Here is a 26,083-nt window from a genome sequence, read left to right on the forward strand (position 1 = left end):
TCTTCAATTGCAATTTGGGAGATGACGGTGTCCCAAGATCGGCTTTGTCGCCAACTGTCGCCAACTTCTCTTGATCAAAGGGATGATCATGGGTCATATCTTGCCCCCCATGCATCTGATCAGTAGCCACGTATTTGGCTTGATCAGTGGAGAAATCATATATTTGTTCAGAGCCAATTGTATTGTCAGAAGAACAATCTTGTTGATGACTTTTTCCATGCACAGCCTCTGTGTAAGGCAGTGACTCACCAGAGACCCTTAGGTTGATTGCCACCTATAGGCAAGTTAGTCTCAGAAACGACCTCTTCGCGAGCAGGTTCTTGACGTTCCAATTCGCCTTGTGTTTGTTGTGCCCCCAACTCGAGCTTTGTGACCGAAATCGTGAACTCATCGAGCCGTCGACGGTCCTCCGCGAGGGCTTTTCTCAGATTCTCATGGTATGCGGTAGAATTCTTTTGAAGGATATCAAGCCGCTCTTCTATGCTCGCATTCTCTGGAATGGGAATGGGCACATAGCCTTCTATCGTCGCCATGACTTCAGGAATTTCTTTTGTTAAAGATTTTCCTCTGGCATTCCAATGATGGTGAACATAAAAAGACTTTGGTGTAGTCCCACCGGGTGTGCCAAAATGTTTGTTTTGAAGCCCGGTGGTTGAATGTGCTTCAAGAGAAAAACTTCTGATGTAGTCCCACTGGGCGTGCCAAAATGTTTGGCTCCAATTTTGCTGCAGCTGGTCAACAGTCTCTTTTCTGTGCGGGCGTGCCAGCACCGTTCGGGTGCGGTCGTTGGGGGTGTCCCTTGACCTGACTTCTTTTGAGCGACTGTAGACGAGGAGAGCACCAACCTCGTCGCAGGATTCTTTGTGCCTCGTGCTGGAGGACTTTGTCTTGTGTCACCAAGTCGATACTCAACGTTGTAGGTTAAGCAGAGCGAAATCACCGGGAAGTAGAGAGAAGTACTTGCTAAAGCGTGACTTTATTAGCTTGGCTGGTTTGCAAGGGCGTTACCCTTGCTTGGCTGGTTCCGTAACCGTTGTGGTCGTGGTACTACAATCGGCTCCCGAGGAGACTAGGACCGAAGTACGTTGACAGAGGGTTTGGTGGCACTGAAAGTCGGCTTCTGAGAAGACTAGGACTAGGAGTGTGATCACCGGTAAGAGAAAGAGAAGGAGAGGAGCAGCTCTTAGAGAGGTTTGCTCTAGAGAGGCTTGGATAATCTTAGAGATTGTTGTTGTGAATTGTGTTGTCGTCTTGTTTCATTGTAACCTCTATTTATAGGCTACCATGCCAAAGTGTTTAGCATTAAACAAATGATAGTGGAGCATTAATTGGAGATAGAAATGATGAATTTTGGAGATAAAGAAGCATAATTGAAGATAAAAAATGATGAATTTCGGAGATAAGGAGATAAGGAGACATAATTGGAGATAAGGAATGATGAATTTTGAAGATAAGGAAGCACTTTCGGCTCCTTTATTCCTTGAATTTTATCTCCATCAAGCATTCCGATTTTGACCGTGACCTCTTCATAACAAATGTTCCACTATGAGTGTAGATCACCCTGGTAAAATTTCAGAGCTTTTCATATAGTGGTTGGGCCGAAAACGATGCTGGACCTCTTACAGGTCCAGTTTTCCAGTTTTGCTTCTGCAAAAGATTGGACTGATTGTTTGAAGGTCTTCCACTCAAAAAAATCTCTGGCACTCTTCATAAGAAATGATCCTTGGGATGTCTAGATTTGATCTGGACAGTTTTAGCTCATTTCAATTTCATTTGGTTAGTCTGCCGCCCCTCCTTCCTTGTTTAGCTCGGTTTCTCCTAGCCGAAGTAGGAAAATGTGCTAAAGTTGACTTTTCATGTTTCCATGCTTCCATAGTAGGCTTTATTTAGCCTCTAAATATATATTTCGAACTTGTCGACAATATATAGCTTGAGCCACCGACATTGGCTCAATTTCTCCAAGACGTGTCTTGTCAGGCCAAAATGCTCATTTTGGGTCCAAACAGCAGCGTTCCTTGTGGACAATAGCATGACATGTGACCAACGTGTCGATGCATCAACCAACACCATAAAATATCTAAATGGTCCGCATGGTGGTTGAATAGGTCCACAAATATCACCTTGGATTCTCTGCAAGAATGGTATATTTTCTTTGGTGTCCTTTGCATAGGATGGTCTCGATCCTAATTTTGCTAAAGAGCAGGCTTTGCAGAACAAATGATGGGCTTTAGAAACAACCAATGAAGATTTTGGTTGAGCCATGAAGTCACAATTGACTTTAGAAGTAGAAATTTGAGTCAAGGGAGCAGAGGTGGCGTCAAAGCCACCCTTGGGCTGCAGGGGGATGGCGGCGTCGGCTTGTGGTGGCCAGACTTGAAGGGGGAAGGCGCCGTGAGGCGCAGGTGCTCCTCCTTGATCTAAATTTCGAGTTTTACTTCCTTTCATTCTGCATGAAAAAGGGATGTCCGTGTGAAGTCTTTAATATACGGATCATCATGTCACGACCTGGGTGTCCCAAACGGTCGTGCCAAAGCCTATATGTGTCGGAATCCCATAAATCATCTCTCATGACATGGTTGGATTCAATGACTCTAATAGTGGTTGCATACAACCCACTAGAGCGACACATAAGTTTCTCTAAGACTCTTTTATGTCTGTAGTCATTAGAGGTGATGCAAAGGAACTCTTGTCCATTCTCACAATGCGTTTCCGCATGAAAACTATTGGCTCTTATATCTTTAAAACTCAATAGGGTTCTTCCTGCCCTAAGAGCATAAAGAGCTTCGGTGACATTTAAAATTGTGCCATTTGGCAACATAAATTGGGCTGGTCCTCTACCATGAATCAATTGAGATGATCCAGCCATCGTAGTCACGGAAGATCGAGATGGTGTCATCCATAGAAATAGCTGCCTATTTCGAAGGATAGTATGTGTAGTTGCACTATCCACGAGGCATTCTAGCTCTCCGGGAAACATACTGAAAGAAAATAAAGTTCGAAATTAAAACATGTCCAAGACATTGAATAAAAATAAATCGAGACTTTATTAATAATAGCCAATGATTACATCAAAGTTTCTTGACCAAAATCTCATCCAATATAAAAATCAAATCGTAGACAAATCGTAGTCACTCTATCCGTTTGGTAACTCTAATCAAATATGACCAGGGAAGTAGAGAGAGATGTCGGTGGAGCGAGGCTCTCTTAAGTACCACTAATCTCAATTACTTTCCTAGACATCATACTTAATTTGATGCGCCACATAAGATAGAATTAATACAAAATGTCATTTATTGACTACGGCATAATTGCCATTACATAATTCTTGGAAATATAAAGGACTACACTAATCAAAATCTGCAGCATCCTTGTGCAATTCCTTTTCAGATTTGAAGTCCGCTATGGAGAGATTGACGTTGGCATCATCACCATCTTCTTCTTCTTCGGCAAGATAGACTTCATTCTCTCTAAACTCTCTATATGCCTTGTAATGCGCAGCTAATTGCTTGCTTGCATTGCATTGCTTGAACCAATGCTCACTTGATCCACATCGATGACACATGTCATTGTGATTTCCTCCCTTTAATTGAGGTGCATTGTTTGCACTTGGGTGGCGTCCCCTAGAGGAGTTGGCGCCATTCCCACGGCCTTGGACGGCTCATCCACGTCCTGGAGCCCCACGGCCTCCTCTCCCACGTTGCCATGTATTGCCACGTGTTCGTCCTTCATTTTTGACGATTACCTTCCTTTGTAGGGCGGTTATATGGACCAAAACGTTCGTTGTGTCCCTTATTTTTAGGGTTCAGCTCCTTGCGCCCTCCTTTGGGTGCATTATTATAATTCGCCTCATGAACGCTCTTAGTTCCGATAGGTCTTGAATTATAATTCCTCACGAGGATATTATCATGTTTTTCAGCTACAGACATAACATTAATTAGCTGATGAAACCTCGTGAGCCGTCCAGTGTTGAATTCAGTTCGATATTGCTTTGATAGCAAAATAGCTGAGACGGGGAAGGTGGAGAGAGTTTTCTCAATTAGTTCTTGCTCTGTGACCGGTTGTCCACAGAACCCCAACATGGTTTTGAGGCGTAGAACTTCTGAATGATATTCAGCTACAGACTTGAAGTCAGCGAATCGTAGATTGCTCCATTGAACGTTCAAGTCGGGGAGGAGGGTATCATTTACATTACCAAAACGCTCTACTAGCGCAACCCATAATTCTCTAGCATCCTTGATTGCCATGTACTCCAATCGGAGTGATTTATCCATGTGGCGCCTTATTAAGATAAGGGCGGTGGCATTATTCGTAGCCGTACGCTCGAATAGGAGATCTGGATTTGGTGCCTGAATTACGGGTAGGATCCCTTTTGAAGTGTGGTGATTCTCAACATCCGTGACCCAACTATGATATTCCGAGCCAGTTGAGTCAAGGATAGGAAAGTCAAGTCTTGACATCCTGAAATAAGAAGAAGAAATATATTAGTCTCGGAGTAAAACTTCCACGACAACTAATAGATAATAAGATTTCCGAGCTATGCTATCAAGAAATCGATTTCCAAGAATGATTGGATAAGACCGAAACAATGATGTTTATATGGTCGTTTAATCGATGCTTACGGACGCTCTTAGTCCGAAGTCTTACGAACGCTCTTAGTTCGTTTGTAGCGCGAATCTCCACGATTCCGCTTTCTCAAAATCGAACCCACGTTATAAGAAAGGTGGGATGAAGAAGAAGGGAGGTTGCAAGTCCCCGAAGAAAAAGAAGGTGAATATTAAAGTACGGAAAGCGGGAACTTTAATTATAAATACTTACTTGTTTGTTTGGAGCTTGAACACTTAATTCTTGAACTTGTAGTTGATGTGGTGTTGTTGACCGAAACCGAGAAAGAGGTGCTTTAGGTGGCTCGGTGGTGATGGTAGCCGAGGACTTTGGTTGCTGCCGAGTATTGCAGGAGGGTAGACCGAAGGCTGCTGCAGAAAGTTGCAGGCATGTTTTAGGGGGTTTTGGTGGCTGTCGGATGACCGGAAGTGCTGCAGGGGCAGCGGTGGTGTGCGGCGGTCCGAGGGGGCTGCAGGGGCAGTGGAGACGCAGTAGAAAGGGAGACTGGGCCGAGAGGGCTGCAGGGGCAGCAAGGAGGCGACACGGGGCTGCAAGCTTCGGCTAGCACGGGCTAGGAGGCTTCGGCAGATTTTGGTGAAAAGGGTATTCAGATTTTTGGTTTTTGTTTTTCTTGTGGTTAGGGCTCGTGCTAATAACGTGTTTAAGTAAAAGAGATTCGAGAGAGAATTGATGAGAGAATTGTAATCATATTATTGAGAATATGAGCCCTATATATAGGGATTACAAAGTACATATTCTAATGTTACAAGGAATACTAATCCGAGTAGGATTAGGAATTCTAGAACCTTCTCTCCTATTACTACTCCTAGTTTGATTAGGCAGACACAAAACTGATTTTCCTTCAACAATAATTCAATATTTGTGGCAGAAATGTTCTTCACTAGAGTTCTTCCAGGGACACGATGAGCAAGCTCCCCCAAGGAAATCTGGAAGTTTACTGTTCAAACATTAGGTTGCAATATTATGTTTTTAACATGATTAACAAAAAATCGAAATATCATATTATCTATTCAAATTGAACTATTCTAACAGGTGGTAATTAGATCGTCTTGATCGACCTTAAGATCGTCATGATCGACCTTAAGTACAATTTCCAACTTGTTTCGATGATTATCTGTTGCCTATAACACCTGTAGAACCAACGCAGAAGTTAGCAATTATGAGCAGCTCATAATGGAAAAAAAAGAACAAGCTCTTATTCTCATACATTTTATCTTTCCAGTAGTTCTAGGGTCAAGAAATCTACTTGCTGAGTTCCAAAGCAGCTTGAACCCATTACCGGCATTTACCACAAACATCTGATGTAATGTAAATGAAGAATGGCTGAATGAGTATAACTAATAACAGCAAATTTGGAACACAGCAGATATGCTGCATATGAATGAGTATCAGTTCTGCAACCTAGGAAATGAGTATCAGTTCTGCAACCTAGCAAATGAGTATAACCGCAAATTTGGAACACAGCAACCTTGCCATTGGCACCAAAGCTCATTTTCCATGGCTAACTCCCCAAGTTCATATGCCAACAGACCAGTATGTCCATCATACTTACCCAGCTCATAATCATTAGCTGATTTCAAGTGAAGAGTCTCAACCCCATCTCACAAATCATGGCCATGGCTCCTAGGACTCTCGCTCAACCATCAGCAGAACCAATATCTTGCTTACTCCCCACTCCCATCATCCTATGCAAGCCTCACCCATCAAAAATAAGAAAACCATCCGGCCTCAAGTTGCGCACTGCCTCTGCATTGTTTGCCTCATTTGGATGAGGAGCATTTGACTAGGATATCCACTTGATTATTGTGATACTTTCACATCTGTAACATTAACAGTATCAAGGTTGGATACTTGGAGCCTCTATGTAGTCCACAACATCATTTCCCTGATTTTCAAAACAGCCACATCTATATCAGCTCCATGTCTATTTCTGTGGTTATAAATCCCCATGATGCTGACCTTAACAGAAGTTGAAACTGATATAGGATCCACATCACGTTCTATAAATGTCCTTCTGGATCCAGATGGAGCAATGGTTTTGTCTTCGCCTTATTTTTATTTTTAGTTATATACTTACATTTGGTCGATCTTCACAAGATTCAACACCACCAGTGATTAAACATGCGAAAATCCTGGAGTGGGAAAGAACAGAAGATGACTGTCCCCCAGTACTCAAGCAAGTCTCTTTCAACCCGAAGGAATCTCCGCATACATCATTTCTGAGTTGCCCAGGCTCCGTACTTATCGTGACTATTGAGGCAAATTCAGAGAAAGGGGCATACAATTTGTTGAAAGCAGAAGCACTTAACTTGTAAGTTTGTTCCAGTAGATTACAGCACTTATGGTTCGGACCTCTAATCACTGCTGGAATGTTCTTCAGGCCAGAAGTTGAGAGCAGTTTCATTCCCTGGACCTGAAAGAGAGCATGATGAAGCATATTCCCTTGTGATTTGTCTATTTAAGGCTTCACTTGGTTGCTTTTCACCCTCTCCAATTCAACCCTTGCTTGCTTCAACTCAGATCTTAGGTCAGCTATGATTTCCACAAGGAATTGAAGCTATTGATTTAAAAGCTATTCCATCTTTATTTCTTGTTTCAAGGATGTCAACTGTGCCTCACTTGTCTGTATCAATTGAAATCTCCATCAATTACATGTAAATATAAAAATTTACATGTAAAGACCAAAGCTTTTGCCACGACCCTATTCTTTGGCACCGCAACATTTTTTGGTTTGGGGTTCCTAACACTTCGAAATGTATCTGGATTTGAGATGGGTTTTCTAATCCTTGGAGCTTTGGCTACAGAAGCTGGTTGTTTTGCCTTAACATTTGGGGTTGTTGCAGTGATCTTAGAATGGAAAGGTCTGGCCTTATCTTTGGCATCAACTACCTTATGAGAGATTGAAGAAATCAGGGCCAACCTTGAAACTCTAGGCTTGGAAGATTTTGCAGGAGCTGTAAGTGGGCATTTCAAACTAGTGCATAACAAAAAAGAATTTAAATTGATATTAGTAATTTCATCTGAGTCAAATTATAACAGTAGAAAAGAACTCGGAATTAGATTATTGAAGGCTTGGCATATATACCTTTGCGACTTTCTATTCAGTGCTTTTCGAAGTTTAACATTCGGACTTCTTGCTGCCATAACCTGTAAAACCCAATGTTATCATATCGAACTAAAGTGATTTATGTGATCCCAATTGAAATGTGCTACAACTCACCCTAAGAACAAAGTTCTTGTATATTGCTTCAGAGTCTAATTCTTCTTCATGCTTCTGATCACACCCTGTAAACCACCACCAACATAACATTCATCATCAGACACAAAGATGGTTCAAAATGGGTCGAAATTCAATGGCTAAGAAAATCCATTCTATTTGCACAATTAGGCCTCAGTACTTTCACTGTGATTCTGAATTGCACACACAATGTCAACTGGGTCAGTATTCAACTCAAATTAGTTAATTTCTTCATTTCCGAAAAATCATTTCTCTACTTAACCAACCAAGAGCTCAAAAATCAGGCTATCATCTAAAGTGGATGATATAATCACTGCGATTCTGAATTGCATGTACCATGTCAACTGGGTCAACCATCAAAATTGACCTCAAATAACTGATCTTTTAGTAACTTCTTTCATTAATTTCCTAAACAATCATTACTCAATTTCCCTCAGAACCCAAAATCACAACAGATCAAATGCAAAATCGATCGAATGCAAAACAGATCATATAAAGAAGAAAAAAGCTAACAGTGACACGAGGTTCAATTCAAAGCAACAGCTTGTGATAAGTAAATTAAGGGAACATAAGAGTTGTGGGGTTTAGAGCGAAACACGAACCGACGCGCATGCAGAACCAATAACGGTCGTCGGGGCAGAAGTGATCTGGTGTGGTGAAGTCTACGAACTTGGGAGCCTCGATTTCCTCGTAGAACTCGTCCCCGCCTCCTCCCTGGCCGTTGGTCTGAACAGGCTGAGGTTCTTCTTCCATACCCACAAAACAGAGAGAGAGAGAGAGAGAGAGAGAGAGAGTTTGGTGTGACTGGAAATTATGGAGGTGAGGAGGAGGAGAGAGTTAAGTTTAAATTTGGAGGATTCTGAAAGTAGCCGTTGGGAAAGGTTCTCATTTGCGGACAAGGAGGTCACCGTAACGGCTTCTCAGGGACTTTTCAGTAATTTGGTCGTAGAAGTCTTCTCCATTGGGCCACCTGTCACATCTTCAAATGCAAAACCCAAACCTCCATTTTTTTTTCGTCCGTCCTATTAATGGCTTTCTTCGTCTCACTAGTGGGGGGGGGGGGGGGGGGGGGGGGGGGTCTGTCTTTCTCTTTGTTTTTCAGTTCTGTTCTCTTCGTCTCTCCCACATTTGTTCTCAATTTATCTTCTTCAAAATCTCTTAATCAAGCTTATTGCATGCCCTCAGCGAACTTCTTCGTCTCCCTCATCAAATCGACACCACTTTTCATTCGTAGAAATACACTCGAGAGCCAATGGCGCACAAAACAAAAAGGAAAAAAAAAAAAAGACAAGTTTTTCCTTTCAATGCTTGGACCTCGTGTATAAAGAAGAGGGAAAATGATCATTTCCCCAATTTCAACAACAAAATTGCCCACTTGCTCCACTAACAGTTTTTTAACCTCATTTACCCAAAACACCTTAGGGATTATTTCCCTACTACCCAATTAATTCTTTTTTTTATTCTTTTTATTTATTTTTGGGACTTTTTTGCCCCTCCTTCTTTCTCACTTAGAGAGAAAAGTCATCCTCCACCTTGCTGTGCTCCGGTGACCAGTGGCCGGCCGCGGACTCCGGCGACCGGAATCCGGCTATAGGACTGGTGATCGGATTCCGGCGTCTGAATTTATTGCCCCCTAATAATACCCAGTAACCATATTATTGCCCCCCAGTAATCATATTATTGTCCCCCAATAAACATATTATTGCCACCCAGTAACAAGTTTATTAGGGATCAATAATGAATTAAAAATGAAGATGTTTATAATTTTGAAAGTCTTTATAGGTTTATCCAAATGAATAATCTTATTGTCCCCCAATACTCATATTATTGCCCCGTAATAATCTTATTATTGACCCCTAATAATCGTATTATTGACCTGCAATAGACATAATAACTCCTTAATAAAACCTTTTTTTTCATTCTTCTTTCTTCTTTCCTTCCTTATAAGCTTTCTGCTCACAGTATACCCAAAAAAAAAAAAAAAGTGCTCTAGGCACCCACCAAGGTGTGAGACCGACTCTTTATTCGCCGGTGCTTCCCCGGTGGCGATTTGGAGGCTGGGGTTGTGACGCGTTCATCTTTCTCGGAAGGCTGGGGTCGTCTTTCTCGGTTGGAAGGAGTGGTGAGGGTGGGGTCGTCTTTCTCGGTTCTAAGGGGAGCAGAGTCAAATCGGACAGGGATCGGAGTCAGATCGGCGTTGGGGCTGAGTTGTGGCAATAGGTCTTGGGTCGTTGGATCGATGGTTTGGGAGACGGTGGCACTCGTTGGATCGGCGATTGTTGGATCTGTGGATCGGCGATCATTGGATCGATGGTGTGAATTCGAATCCGGATGCAGTGCTCCGATCTTGGGGCTGGCTTGGGATGGGACTCATGACGGTTGGGATCGTCTTTGATGGCGGTGGAGACTTGATGGTGGTGTTGCCCCGAAGCCGGTGGTGGGTCGCCGGAGCAGCCATGGCAGAGAGAGAGAGAGAGTCTGAGACGACATTTGTTTTTCAGTTCTGTTCTCTTCGTCTCTCCCACATTTGTTCTCAATTTATCTTCTTCAAAATCTCTTAATCAAGCTTATTGCATGCCCTCAGCGAACTTCTTCGTCTCCCTCATCAAATCGACACCACTTTTCATTCGTAGAAATACACTCGAGAGCCAATGGCGCACAAAACAAAAAGGAAAAAAAAAAAAAGACAAGTTTTTCCTTTCAATGCTTGGACCTCGTGTATAAAGAAGAGGGAAAATGATCATTTCCCCAATTTCAACAACAAAATTGCCCACTTGCTCCACTAACAGTTTTTTAACCTCATTTACCCAAAACACCTTAGGGATTATTTCCCTACTACCCAATTAATTCTTTTTTTTATTCTTTTTATTTATTTTTGGGACTTTTTTGCCCCTCCTTCTTTCTCACTTTTTTGCCGGAGACCTTGCTGTGCTCCGGTGACCAGTGGCCGGCCGCGGACTCCGGCGACCGGAATCCGGCTATAGGACTGGTGATCGGATTCCGGCGTCTGAATTTATTGCCCCCTAATAATACCCAGTAACCATATTATTGCCCCCCAGTAATCATATTATTGTCCCCCAATAAACATATTATTGCCACCCAGTAACAAGTTTATTAGGGATCAATAATGAATTAAAAATGAAGATGTTTATAATTTTGAAAGTCTTTATAGGTTTATCCAAATGAATAATCTTATTGTCCCCCAATACTCATATTATTGCCCCGTAATAATCTTATTATTGACCCCTAATAATCGTATTATTGACCTGCAATAGACATAATAACTCCTTAATAAAACCTTTTTTTTCATTCTTCTTTCTTCTTTCCTTCCTTATAAGCTTTCTGCTCACAGTATACCCAAAAAAAAAAAAAAAGTGCTCTAGGCACCCACCAAGGTGTGAGACCGACTCTTTATTCGCCGGTGCTTCCCCGGTGGCGATTTGGAGGCTGGGGTTGTGACGCGTTCATCTTTCTCGGAAGGCTGGGGTCGTCATTCTCGGTTGGAAGGAGTGGTGAGGGTGGGGTCGTCTTTCTCGGTTCTAAGGGGAGCAGAGTCAAATCGGGCAGGGATCGGAGTCAGATCGGCGTTGGGGCTGAGTTGTGGCAATAGGTCTTGGGTCGTTGGATCGATGGTTTGGGAGACGGTGGCACTCGTTGGATCGGCGATTGTTGGATCTGTGGATCGGCGATCATTGGATCGATGGTGTGAATTCGAATCCGGATGCAGTGCTCCGATCTTGGGGCTGGCTTGGGATGGGACTCATGACGGTTGGGATCGTCTTTGATGGCGGTGGAGACTTGATGGTGGTGTTGCCCCGAAGCCGGTGGTGGGTCGCCGGAGCAGCCATGGCAGAGAGAGAGAGAGAGTCTGAGACGACATTTGTTTTTCAGTTCTGTTCTCTTCGTCTCTCCCACATTTGTTCTCAATTTATCTTCTTCAAAATCTCTTAATCAAGCTTATTGCATGCCCTCAGCGAACTTCTTCGTCTCCCTCATCAAATCGACACCACTTTTCATTCGTAGAAATACACTCGAGAGCCAATGGCGCACAAAACAAAAAGGAAAAAAAAAAAAAGACAAGTTTTTCCTTTCAATGCTTGGACCTCGTGTATAAAGAAGAGGGAAAATGATCATTTCCCCAATTTCAACAACAAAATTGCCCACTTGCTCCACTAACAGTTTTTTAACCTCATTTACCCAAAACACCTTAGGGATTATTTCCCTACTACCCAATTAATTCTTTTTTTTATTCTTTTTATTTATTTTTGGGACTTTTTTGCCCCTCCTTCTTTCTCACTTTTTTGCCGGAGACCTTGCTGTGCTCCGGTGACCAGTGGCCGGCCGCGGACTCCGGCGACCGGAATCCGGCTATAGGACTGGTGATCGGATTCCGGCGTCTGAATTTATTGCCCCCTAATAATACCCAGTAACCATATTATTGCCCCCCAGTAATCATATTATTGTCCCCCAATAAACATATTATTGCCACCCAGTAACAAGTTTATTAGGGATCAATAATGAATTAAAAATGAAGATGTTTATAATTTTGAAAGTCTTTATAGGTTTATCCAAATGAATAATCTTATTGTCCCCCAATACTCATATTATTGCCCCGTAATAATCTTATTATTGACCCCTAATAATCGTATTATTGACCTGCAATAGACATAATAACTCCTTAATAAAACCTTTTTTTTCATTCTTCTTTCTTCTTTCCTTCCTTATAAGCTTTCTGCTCACAGTATACCCAAAAAAAAAAAAAAAGTGCTCTAGGCACCCACCAAGGTGTGAGACCGACTCTTTATTCGCCGGTGCTTCCCCGGTGGCGATTTGGAGGCTGGGGTTGTGACGCGTTCATCTTTCTCGGAAGGCTGGGGTCGTCATTCTCGGTTGGAAGGAGTGGTGAGGGTGGGGTCGTCTTTCTCGGTTCTAAGGGGAGCAGAGTCAAATCGGGCAGGGATCGGAGTCAGATCGGCGTTGGGGCTGAGTTGTGGCAATAGGTCTTGGGTCGTTGGATCGATGGTTTGGGAGACGGTGGCACTCGTTGGATCGGCGATTGTTGGATCGGTGGATCGGCGATCATTGGATCGATGGTGTGAATTCGAATCCGGATGCAGTGCTCCGATCTTGGGGCTGGCTTGGGATGGGACTCATGACGGTTGGGATCGTCTTTGATGGCGGTGAAGACTTGATGGTGGTGTTGCCCCGAAGCCGGTGGTGGGTCGCCGGAGCAGCCATGGCAGAGAGAGAGAGAGAGTCTGAGACGACATTTGTTTTTCAGTTCTGTTCTCTTCGTCTCTCCCACATTTGTTCTCAATTTATCTTCTTCAAAATCTCTTAATCAAGCTTATTGCATGCCCTCAGCGAACTTCTTCGTCTCCCTCATCAAATCGACACCACTTTTCATTCGTAGAAATACACTCGAGAGCCAATGGCGCACAAAACAAAAAGGAAAAAAAAAAAAAGACAAGTTTTTCCTTTCAATGCTTGGACCTCGTGTATAAAGAAGAGGGAAAATGATCATTTCCCCAATTTCAACAACAAAATTGCCCACTTGCTCCACTAACAGTTTTTTAACCTCATTTACCCAAAACACCTTAGGGATTATTTCCCTACTACCCAATTAATTCTTTTTTTTATTCTTTTTATTTATTTTTGGGACTTTTTTGCCCCTCCTTCTTTCTCACTTAGAGAGAAAAGTCATCCTCCACCTTGCTGTGCTCCGGTGACCAGTGGCCGGCCGCGGACTCCGGCGACCGGAATCCGGCTATAGGACTGGTGATCGGATTCCGGCGTCTGAATTTATTGCCCCCTAATAATACCCAGTAACCATATTATTGCCCCCCAGTAATCATATTATTGTCCCCCAATAAACATATTATTGCCACCCAGTAACAAGTTTATTAGGGATCAATAATGAATTAAAAATGAAGATGTTTATAATTTTGAAAGTCTTTATAGGTTTATCCAAATGAATAATCTTATTGTCCCCCAATACTCATATTATTGCCCCGTAATAATCTTATTATTGACCCCTAATAATCGTATTATTGACCTGCAATAGACATAATAACTCCTTAATAAAACCTTTTTTTTCATTCTTCTTTCTTCTTTCCTTCCTTATAAGCTTTCTGCTCACAGTATACCCAAAAAAAAAAAAAAAGTGCTCTAGGCACCCACCAAGGTGTGAGACCGACTCTTTATTCGCCGGTGCTTCCCCGGTGGCGATTTGGAGGCTGGGGTTGTGACGCGTTCATCTTTCTCGGAAGGCTGGGGTCGTCATTCTCGGTTGGAAGGAGTGGTGAGGGTGGGGTCGTCTTTCTCGGTTCTAAGGGGAGCAGAGTCAAATCGGGCAGGGATCGGAGTCAGATCGGCGTTGGGGCTGAGTTGTGGCAATAGGTCTTGGGTCGTTGGATCGATGGTTTGGGAGACGGTGGCACTCGTTGGATCGGCGATTGTTGGATCGGTGGATCGGCGATCATTGGATCGATGGTGTGAATTCGAATCCGGATGCAGTGCTCCGATCTTGGGGCTGGCTTGGGATGGGACTCATGACGGTTGGGATCGTCTTTGATGGCGGTGGAGACTTGATGGTGGTGTTGCCCCGAAGCCGGTGGTGGGTCGCCGGAGCAGCCATGGCAGAGAGAGAGAGAGAGTCTGAGACGACATTTGTTTTTCAGTTCTGTTCTCTTCGTCTCTCCCACATTTGTTCTCAATTTATCTTCTTCAAAATCTCTTAATCAAGCTTATTGCATGCCCTCAGCGAACTTCTTCGTCTCCCTCATCAAATCGACACCACTTTTCATTCGTAGAAATACACTCGAGAGCCAATGGCGCACAAAACAAAAAGGAAAAAAAAAAAAAGACAAGTTTTTCCTTTCAATGCTTGGACCTCGTGTATAAAGAAGAGGGAAAATGATCATTTCCCCAATTTCAACAACAAAATTGCCCACTTGCTCCACTAACAGTTTTTTAACCTCATTTACCCAAAACACCTTAGGGATTATTTCCCTACTACCCAATTAATTCTTTTTTTTATTCTTTTTATTTATTTTTGGGACTTTTTTGCCCCTCCTTCTTTCTCACTTAGAGAGAAAAGTCATCCTCCACCTTGCTGTGCTCCGGTGACCAGTGGCCGGCCGCGGACTCCGGCGACCGGAATCCGGCTATAGGACTGGTGATCGGATTCCGGCGTCTGAATTTATTGCCCCCTAATAATACCCAGTAACCATATTATTGCCCCCCAGTAATCATATTATTGTCCCCCAATAAACATATTATTGCCACCCAGTAACAAGTTTATTTGGGATCAATAATGAATTAAAAATGAAGATGTTTATAATTTTGAAAGTCTTTATAGGTTTATCCAAATGAATAATCTTATTGTCCCCCAATACTCATATTATTGCCCCGTAATAATCTTATTATTGACCCCTAATAATCGTATTATTGACCTGCAATAGACATAATAACTCCTTAATAAAACCTTTTTTTTCATTCTTCTTTCTTCTTTCCTTCCTTATAAGCTTTCTGCTCACAGTATACCCAAAAAAAAAAAAAAAAGTGCTCTAGGCACCCACCAAGGTGTGAGACCGACTCTTTATTCGCCGGTGCTTCCCCGGTGGCGATTTGGAGGCTGGGGTTGTGACGCGTTCATCTTTCTCGGAAGGCTGGGGTCGTCTTTCTCGGTTGGAAGGAGTGGTGAGGGTGGGGTCGTCTTTCTCGGTTCTAAGGGGAGCAGAGTCAAATCGGGCAGGGATCGGAGTCAGATCGGCGTTGGGGCTGAGTTGTGGCAATAGGTCTTGGGTCGTTGGATCGATGGTTTGGGAGACGGTGGCACTCGTTGGATCGGCGATTGTTGGATCGGTGGATCGGCGATCATTGGATCGATGGTGTGAATTCGAATCCGGATGCAGTGCTCCGATCTTGGGGCTGGCTTGGGATGGGACTCATGACGGTTGGGATCGTCTTTGATGGCGGTGGAGACTTGATGGTGGTGTTGCCCCGAAGCCGGTGGTGGGTCGCCGGAGCAGCCATGGCAGAGAGAGAGAGAGAGTCTGAGACGAGGATCCCAACTAGGTTTATAACTACATTGTTATTATTTTCTCTCCATTAGTTATCATGAAACAACATATACAATCATAAGGATTTTGTAATGCAAAATTGCTAGTAGTCAAGCTTGTAGAAGAAGATTCCAATTAGGGTTTATATATATCATACTAGGTTTCTTTCTATTAATTACCAAGAAACAATATGAACGATCATAAGAATTTTGTAATGCATAATTGCTAATAATCAAGCTTGTCATGAACTCATGACAAAGATTTCAACTTGAATTTATAATAATATTAAAAGCTATTAAACATATTCCAATTATAGTTCCTTTTCTAATATGAATGTCTTTTCAGTCATTTCATTTACCCATATAATCTGATTGTAAATGTAAAAAAATTAGAATGTGTATTAAGTATTTAGGGATGTGTTAATAAAATTTCTCATCGAATTTACCCATAACAATATTACTCAAAACAATCAATAATTTATGAGTCAATTAATTGAAAGTTAATGTTGTTTTTCATTTAATTTGGTATTCATAAAAACCATACAAATTATAATATGTCATCAGCACAACAAAACCTCTTAATTCATGCATCGTCATTAAAAAAAATTATAACTTAAATAAAATGATTATACCTTACCATCATTTTTCTGCACCATATATATGTAGATTAATTTCAGTTTACCACCCCCCCCCCCCCCTTGGAGATTTGGGGATGTCATCATGGCACCCCCTCTATTCTCAATTTTGAATTTTTTCCCCCCAAACTTTCCAATTTCAATCAGCCATGTCCAATTTCTCCTATTCCGTCCAAATTGGACGTTAACTCTGACAATCGGACCCACTTTGAGAGCTAAAATGGTCATTTCAAGAGAAAAAAAAACTCTCTCTCTTCTCCAAATCTCTCTCTCTCTCTCTCTCTCTCTCTCTCCTGCAACTCTGTGGGATCGGAAAAGAAAGCGACGAGAATCCTTATCAAGAATGCTGAATTGGGTAATCCAGACAGCAACACTACTTGGTGATGCTTCAATTAGAGTGATACCAGGGCCAGCTAATTAGAAGAAGCATGAGGGCAACGAGTTCTGGTTCTAGGCAATTCGATTAAAGCAAGGGAGGCATTGATGCAAAGAAGAGATATTAATCTAAAGACTGAAGAGTTACTCCAGCAGAAGAAACTAGAGATGCATCCTGTGATGTATGAAGATAATATTGCTGCTGGTCACCATTCCTCAGGGAGGTTAAGATGCAGAAGAAGGCTTCCTCGTAAATCTGAGAATCCAAACACTTTGAATTTTGTGGTCAGTGATTAAGATTTGACAGCTTATATTATGAGAATCCAAACACATTGGAGACATTGAGGGAACATCAAGAATTAGAACAGTTGACAATGGAGCTCAAGAAAGTCAAATCATGAGTGATTGTACGTAGGAAAGCTTGTTAATCTATGGAGTTATGGCCAACACTTCCTCTTCTTCCTCCTGGTTGAAACAAACATTACTAGCTGCCCAATCGTTAAGCTGAGGAGGGTAATTACAACTTATCTTTACTGCAGCTTGAAGCTTGTTTTCAAAATCTAATTTTAATTACCCACTCTCTTTTTTGGTCACCTTGAAACCTTGCCATGACCCTATGACACCTCTAACAAGATCTTAGGCCCTTCCGTACGAGATGCATGGCCTCTTGACATAATTTTGTTGCCTCCATTACGGGATCGGTGCCTTATATACGAGCCTTAGGCCCTCTCGTACTCGATTCATGGCCTCCTTGACATGATTTAGGTGCCTCTTCTACAGGTTCGGTGCATCCTCTTCGAGATTCAAGCCCTACCGCTCGAGATGCATAGCCCCCTTGACATGATCTCGGTGCCTCTTTTACGGGATCGGTGCTTCCTTGACAATATTTAGGCCCATGCATGGCTTCCTTGACATGATCCTGGTGCCTCATCTACGGGATCGGTGCCTCCCTTACGAGATGCATGACCTATTTAACATGACCTCGGTGTCTCCTCTACGAGATCCAAGCCCTCCCGCCTGAGATGCATGGCCTCCTTGACATATCTCTCAGTGCCTCCTTTACGAGATTCAAGCCTATGCATGGCCTCCTTGACATGATCCCAATCCCTCCTCTATGAGATCTTATGGCCTCCTCTCGGTGATTGCATGGCCTCCTTGACATGTCTTAGTGCCTCCTCTACCGGATTAGTGCCTCCTTTACGAGATTCAGGCCTATGCATGGCTTCCTTGACATGATTCTGATACCTCCTCTATGAGATCTTATGGCCTTTTCTCGATGCCTCATCTATGAGATTTTTGGCCATCTCTCGGAGACTCCTCAACTAGATTTTGTCCACCTCTCGGTGTCTCCTCTACGGGATTCACCTGTACCTGATCTTGGTAAATCTTCTACGGGATTCAAGGTCTATCGGATCTATGGCCTCTTTTACATTACCTCGGTACCTCCTCTTGAAATATTTGCATTGGATATCATAAGTCTTACGAGAACTTTCACATATATCTATGTATCAAGATCCCTATAGAGATAAATTGTGACTATATCCATAAACTGCATATTGATTTTTTTTTTTTTTTTGAAACTACCAAACTAATGAGGTAGCGGATCGTATTGACGTCCATTATGGTAGAATACGTCTCCTCATAATCATTGCCAAAGCGTTGAGAAAATCCTTGCACTAGTATACAAGACTTGTATCTCACAATTTCATTCTTATTATTACGCTTACTTACTAATACCCATTTAAATTCTACTGGTTATCATGGGGAATGTAAAAACAACTAGCCCAAACACCTTTGTCTTCGTCAAGGAGTCAAATTTGACCTGAATTGCTTCTTTCCATTTTGGCTAGTCGTTTTTGTTGCGCCGAAAATTCGCCTACGTTGTCGACTTCTTTACCTGCACAATAAGAAAAGACAATCGAAACCCTTTGTGAGAAAGCACCGGTGTGGTACCGATCAAAGAGACTCCGACGGTTGAGTCAGTTAGAGTGTTTCGCGTTTTTGTATTCTGAATGCTTGTGTGATTTCCGACTACTGTCACTTATGACCTAGGTAGGCCTGCAAACTATCCCACATCGAGTTCAAGGGAAACTAAACTTCCAGACTACACTACAAAATGGTCAGATACTTCCAAATCAAGTAAGTCCAAAACTCTACCCTTTCTGTACCGTTACTCTGTCAATTTATTTCACCCCGGTATTGACTTAGGCATCAGAGGGTTTGAGATCGGCACCCTATGATCTCCCTTCTGATTTACTCCTTTCGTGTACAGGTCTACGGCGCGAGGTACCAGTGATTCAGTCAACCATTCCTACTGTTGGGAGTACATTGAAACACTCGTTCTGGAGTCTTCTAGTCCTGAATGGATGGACTCAAATGAGATTAGCTTATTCCGCATTGAGTGTTGGGTCTTAAAGCTAGGCTTAGGTTAGTCCGTATATGACGCGGCGTGCATCTGTTGGACTAGATCCATATCCATTGCAGATTGGGCTTGAGCCAAAGCCCATATCTCTTGGAGACTGTTCCGGGGTGCTTCCCAAACTATCCGGACCTGACTTGGTGCTGTCACCTCGCTACCCTCTCACTAGAGCCTCGCCGATGCTTGGTTTGGGGAACGTGCGTTTGCCAAGGCCAATGTGCAAAACCCTAGATTTTGCTCTACAAGGTCGCTCCTTTTACTACTTTTTTTTTTAATGCATTTAGGGTATCTAGCTATTACAAAGGGCTCTCCTTAATTCTCTCTAGATTCTGCTCTTTCTGGATTGCCACTATTGAGAGTCGACGACTTGCTCCAATTGCTAGGGGTTCCATCCGATGACCAAAATGTCGAGTATCGAGAAAATATCGACGGTCCAAAAATGGAAATTTTGATATCGATAAATATTCGAAAAAAATGATAGAAATTGAGAGAAGATCATTGAAATTTTAAGTGAACTACTTATTTGATCAATTATCTATTATATTGGGAAAAAAAATGGTGAAAAACTTCATTTCATAGTGAATTATAGTAATTTAGAGTAAATGTTTGATGTCACCCGTATAATATTTAGTATTTTCAATATAAATAATTCTAATTAGATATTTTATAAAGTTGTAGAACTATTCAATGAAAAATAAACAAACTAATATTACTATAACCTGGCAAAAGTATTTAGGAATGTTAGAGTCAAAAAACTAAAAATCTATAATTTCTAGAAATTGTATCTTAGAAGTTAGAAGTTTAATTAATTGTCTAAAAAATTAGTAACCTATTTCATGGGAAAAAAAAAATTACTAATAAAAAAAAAGTATACTAGAATAAAAATCAACTGACTTGATTTTGAAAGGGAACAAGTTCGAATCCTGATTTTGTCAAGTTCTTCATTGCATTTTATTTAAGGAATATTCTCTAAAATTTTGAAAATATCGCACATTTTTAAAAATATCAAAATAACGCACGAAATATTGTTGGTAGGCATCGAAAATTTCAGAGTCTTAAAAAATTGAAAATTTCATCGAAATATTGTCATTTTAGTCATTGGCTTCATCCACCCCCTCACGGGGTCATCTGTCATTCTCTTAACTACTCAGTCTGTCATATCGGTGGGAGACCCGTCTTTCTCTTTGTATTTCATTTTTTTTCTCTTCATCTCTCCACATATGTCCTCAGTTTATCTTCTTGAAAACCTCTTAATCAAGCTTTTTGCATGTCTCAGCATACTTCTTTGTCTCCATCATCAAATCTACACCATTTTTCATCAGTAGAAATACACTCGAGAACTAATGACCCACAAAAAAGAAAAAACCTAGTTTTTCCTTTCAGTGCTTGGACCTCGTGTATAATAGTATAAAGAAAAAGAGGCACAATGAAAATATAAGCTTTAACTTTGATTCATAAAGGCATTTGTTGCAGAAAACAAAGATAGCTCACTCCAATTTGCAGATAAGGATCAACAAGACACTATAGAGCCTTGTGAAAGATTCAATGCAGGAGAAACCATCAATATCAGTGGAATTATGCAAAAGTGGGTCATTTTAAAGAAATTGGTATAAAAAAACCCCGTAGGAGAATCATACAGAGGTGGATCATGTTGAAGTAATTGGGTGTTGAAGACCCTATTATGATAATCATGGGAACGCGAATCGCCTGAAGACAAGTGAGGTAAAATCTCACACAGTACCTGGGGGAAACACGAATAATGTTGACAAATGTCGACAAAGGGTGCAATAAATTTTTCCTTCCCGCACTCTGAATTCGTGTGGAAAAGAAAAAAGGGGCAGTGGGGGGTGTAAAATATTGGAATGGGTTCCTAACCAATAGATGGACCAGAAAAGAAGCAGCCCGACTTATTCAAGAAATTCTCTTGATGACGAATCCACTCGGAGTCAATCAGGGTAAGAAAAAATTGGTCAGCTCGACTAATCCGTAACAAGCGGGAGGACCTCCCCCACGTCATTTTAAGAGTGGCGTTATGGACTCACTAACAGATGACTTGCAAAAATTGCAAATCACTACGTACAGAAACTAAGATATCCTCTCAGACTCACCTGTAAATACTTGGTATGGTGAATAATTAAGGGAGGCAATCGATTTCTACTTCACTCATTACAACTTAAACACTCACTGACCTATGCATCAGAGAGCACCTTCTTTTCAAAAATTGACTTACTAATGCCAATCGAATCCAAAAGATATCTTTAAAAACAACTTCTTGACTAAGAAGTCTTCACTCTTACTACAGTTAGCAAAGTAGGTGAGGAGATATTTCATCGAATTTTTCCGCACCAACAAAATGTAAATAAATAATAATTATTCAAAATACTATTCACTTGTTCAAGTAAATTAAACTCTAATTTGTGTTTGGCCCAAACTCTAGGTTACTTGACCTAGTGGTAATATGGTTAAATTAGAAGGATCTAGATTCCTATTCAATGTACGATTACTTTCCTTGTATGATTGAGATTCTATGCATTGTAATCCTCTATATAAAGAGGCCCCTATTATCAATGAGAATACACAACAATTTACTCTCAATTCCGTTTCCCTAAAACACGTTATCAGCACGAAACCCTAACCCTGAAACAAATAGCCAAACCCTGATTCAAGAAGCTAAAAACCTTGAATCTGAATACAAAACCTTGAACCCTTTTCTGCCTCCACCTCACACATTGAAGAACTCGATCCCAGGAGTCCAGAACCGGCGGCCCCACCCCAAGAACCGGCCGGAAACCTACCGAATCGGCCACTGGAAGCTCCATACAACTTGCAGCAAATATGCCACCGGTTCACCATCTTCCGGACCTCCAATTTCCACCAAATTTTGGTAGCAGAAGCCCATTGATCTGAAGTTTCAGGAACCGGAAGAAAAAGTCCAAAAACCGTCCTAAAAAGGCGTGAACCGGCCACCTGAGCAGCTGCATCTTGAACCGGCAGAAAAGAAGAAGAGAAGAAAAGAAAAAAAAAAAAAAAAAAGGAGAGAGCAATAGAAGCCCAAGCCCACTGACGCAGACCCCACCGCCACGTCAACACCCTGACCCACTGACACGTCAGCGTACAGGGACCCACTGCCACGTCAGCAAAGGTCAACGGTCAACGACCAGTCAACCCTTTTCCAGCGACTTTTCCGGTCAAATTTTCCGGCGACCTATTTCGAGGTATTTTTTACTAAACGTTCCCGTTTTTTTAGAGTTTTTAAATTTAATTTCTCTTCTTTTTCGGGGACTTGCAACCTCCCTTCTTCTACCCCCCTTTCTTATCATAGGGGAGACCAAATTAAGCCGAACTGTGGGGGTTCGTGCTCACTCCAAGCTTGGAGCTTGTAGAGTTCTCCAAACTTAGAGTTTGTAGAGATAAAACGATCGACCGCAAACATCATTGTTTCGATCTAATCCAACCCCTCTTGGAATTGAATTTCTTGGAAGCGACTACGCTTAGAATTTTTATTTGTTTTAGTGGTAGCCTTTTTCGCAACGAAACTAACCCTAATTTCTTATTCTCTTTCCATCATCCTAATGACTCGTCATATGGATGATTCGCTCTAGTACGAGTGTATGAATGAAGAAGACCCCAGAAGGCTATGGGTCTCACTCGAAGATAGATTTGGCAACGTCCGTGACTCCTTGCTTCCTGACCTAGAAGTGAGATGGCATAGCCTCCGCTTCTGTGATTTCAAGTAAGTTCTTGACTACAATTCGGAAGCACTTCGCATTAAATCCTTAATGGAATTCTGTGGTAAAGATATCACAAATGCGATGTTGATTGAGAAGACTCTCTCTACTTTCCCCGTCTCTGCATTGATGGTTGCTAAGAACTATCGAATCGATGTTACTGCAAGACGAATCACAAGGTTTCATGAGCTCATTGGAGCTATGAATGTCGCTGAAAAGCATGACAACATCCTTGTGAAGAACTATAATTAGAGATCCGTGGAAACAGAGTATATTCCGGAATCCAATTATAGTCGCGCCCCAAAGAGAGGGCGCCAAGAGCTAAACCCTAATCTTAGGAATACATTTGGACGTTCTGATCCATATAATCGCTCTACTTGGGAAGGTAATCGCCTAGGCGAACACGGAACCGAAGAGGTAAACGCGGAAAGAGAGAGGGAGGCAACGCCTCTGGCCATGTTGGTGGCGCCACCAACACTAAGAGCCATCGAAATGACGCTTTCAAAGCACCTCAATCAATGGAGTTTGAGCAAAGAGATGTATGTTCTCGATGTGGAGTGTCTGATCATTAGGCACACATTTGTAGAGCTCGTGAAGAAATTGTCACCGCCTACAAAGCATATTGTGAAGCAAGAGAAGCTTACTATATGGAACAAGAAGATCAAGAAGACGATCTAGAGTGAAGGGCTAAAGACTACAAATCTGGCTGGGATCAATAGATCGCCAATTCTGTTTAAGTCTTTATTTTTCCAAGAGATGTAATAGGCAATTGCCATATATTTTTGTAGTAAATGCCAATGGTTTAGCTTTTCTTCAAAGTAGGCTCACTCAAAGTAAGTGTGATGTCTAGGAAGGTTCTGAGATTAGTGGTACTTAAGCGAGCCTTGCTCCACCGACATCTCTCTACTCACCTGGTCACATTTATTTTGGAATTACCGAAAGAAGTTAGACGACTACCATTGTTTTGCATTAGTTATCATTTTGGATTAGATTTTGTTTAGTCAAAGAGACAATGATGTAACTCCGTTGGCTTATGAATAAAATTTCGAGTTCTTTATGACTCCATTTTGATTATGAGCATATGACTTTTGTGACTACGGTGGCTGGGCCATCAGTATTAATTCAAGGACATGGAATAGCCCAAGTTCCACTTGCCAAATGGCACCTTAATTACTGTCACAGAAACTCTCTACGCTCCTAAGGCCAATCGCACCTATGAATAGCCAACGGATTCCATGCGAAAACGCATGTAGAGAACGGAAATGAGTTCCTTTGCAATACCTCTAATGATTGCGAACAAAGGCGCATCTTAGAGAAGTTTATGTGTCTCTCTAGTGGATTCTATGTCACTATTCGAGCTATTAATCCAATAAAGTTATGAGACAAGATCTCTTGGGTTTAGGCACATATTGGCTTTGTCACGACAGGATAGATCATCCTAGTCATGATATGATGATCCTTCTACTAAAGACCTCATATGGACATCATTCCTTTCGAGCGAAACAAAGCATGAATCAAAAGTTGATTTCTGGACTAAGTGTGACCGACGCTGCTGCCTAGGGCACCGCCTCCTTCCACCACCAGCCTAGGGCTGGCACAGTCCCTATCCATGACACCATGGATAGCGTCCATCATGGTGATGGCGCCCCAGGTGATGCTGCAATCACCAACTTGCTTCAAATAGCGTTTCAGACGCTCAGGCCTAACCAAAATACTCATTGGTTGCTTCTAAAGCCTCTCGCTCGTTTTACAAAGCCTGTTCCTTAGGGAAATTAGGACTAAGACCGTCCAATGCAAAGGACATGAACATACTCATTCTGTTCTTACATAGAATCCATGGAGATGGATTGATTCAACCAACTTGCGGACGCTTAAATATTTCATGATGTTGGTTGACACGCAAACACGCTGGTCACGTGTTGTGCCATTGTCCACCTATAAATGCTACTTATGCTACACTCCTAGCACATATCATATGACAACGGGCTCACTCCCCGGATCATCATATTCAGTCAATTGGATTTGACTATGCTAGAGAGTTTACATCGAAAGACTTTCGATGGATATTGCAATGGGACTGATGTTGGACATCACATTCCCATGTACACACCCAAATGGTCTTGTGGAAACGACTACGATGATAGTCCGGACATTGGTAATGCGCACCAATCTCCTTATATCCGCTTGGGGTGATGCAATATCGCATGCAGCTATGCTAATTTATCTACGACCTACCGCCACTCAATGTACCTCTGTGTTACAGCTAGTGACTGGGTAAAAGTATCGTACTTACGCATATTTGAGTGAACCATTTATGTGCCAATTACGCCGCCACAACGCTCTATGATGGGTCCTTATAGACGAATGGGCAACTACGTTGGATTTGAGACTCCAACAATCGTTCGCCACTTAATGCCCTTGCAAGGCGATCTCATTACCGCTAGATTTGCGGGTTGTCACTTTGATGAGACAGTCTTCCCGTCGTTAGGGGGAGATAAGAACACGGATGTTCAGCAGGAACGACAGGAATTGTCGTGGCCTGTCCCCACTATGTCTCATCTCGATCCCTATTAAAGTGACGAGATCACACAAATATGCTGCAAACAAGCCTGCAAGGAAAGACGTCCCTACGAGAGGACGTAGCGCCACCCTACACGGAGGTAGGCATGGCGCCTACGGAGTTACATCATTTTCTCTTTGACTAAACAAAATCTAATCCAAAATGATAGCTAATGCAAAACAATGGTAGTCATCTAACTTCTTTCGGTAATTCCAAAATAAATGTGACCAAGTGAGTAGAGAGATGTCGGTGGAGCAAGGCTCGCTTAAGTACCACTAATCTCAAAACCTTCCTAGACATTACACTTACTTTGAGTGAGCCTACTTTGAAGAAAAGCTAAACCATTGGCATTTACTACAAAAATATATGGTAATTGCCTATTACACACTTTTTGATGTTTACTTCCATCCATTAGATCAGGATCTTTTGGCATGGTTTTTTTT

General features: G+C 42.0%; 1 protein-coding gene and 1 pseudogene across 1 annotated transcript; both read right to left on the reverse strand.

The window, feature by feature from the left end:
- Positions 1–7,060, reverse strand: part of LOC133737036 (alpha-amylase 3, chloroplastic-like) — a 38,751-nt pseudogene extending 31,691 nt beyond the window's left edge.
- On the reverse strand, positions 5,727–8,664 carry LOC133740799 (uncharacterized). The gene is made up of 4 exons (XM_062168742.1): positions 8,464–8,664; positions 7,844–7,908; positions 7,709–7,770; positions 5,727–7,597 (listed from the first exon to the last, which is right to left on the reverse strand). Exons 1-4 carry the CDS (start codon positions 8,612–8,614, stop codon positions 7,252–7,254), a joined length of 624 nt encoding a protein of 207 aa, XP_062024726.1. The 5' UTR covers positions 8,615–8,664; the 3' UTR covers positions 5,727–7,251.
- Between the last annotated feature and the right edge of the window lie 17,419 nt (positions 8,665–26,083).

The sequence above is a fragment of the Rosa rugosa genome, chromosome 3 (assembly GCF_958449725.1).
Source record: "Rosa rugosa chromosome 3, drRosRugo1.1, whole genome shotgun sequence".
Taxonomy (NCBI): domain Eukaryota; kingdom Viridiplantae; phylum Streptophyta; class Magnoliopsida; order Rosales; family Rosaceae; genus Rosa; species Rosa rugosa.

What these genes read in the sequence shown, in the direction of transcription:
- LOC133740799 (XM_062168742.1), bottom strand. Translation starts at nt 8,614, where the DNA reads ATGGAAGAAGAACCTCAGCCTGTTCAGACCAACGGCCAGGGAGGAGGC. An exon ending in TTGGTTCTGCATGCGCGTCG is followed by an intron (nt 7,909 to 8,463) that starts GTTCGTGTTTCG and finishes GGTGGTTTACAG; the next exon opens with GGTGTGATCAGAAGCATGAA. An exon ending in CTGAATAGAAAGTCGCAAAG is followed by an intron (nt 7,598 to 7,708) that starts GTATATATGCCA and finishes GTTATGCACTAG; the next exon opens with TTTGAAATGCCCACTTACAG.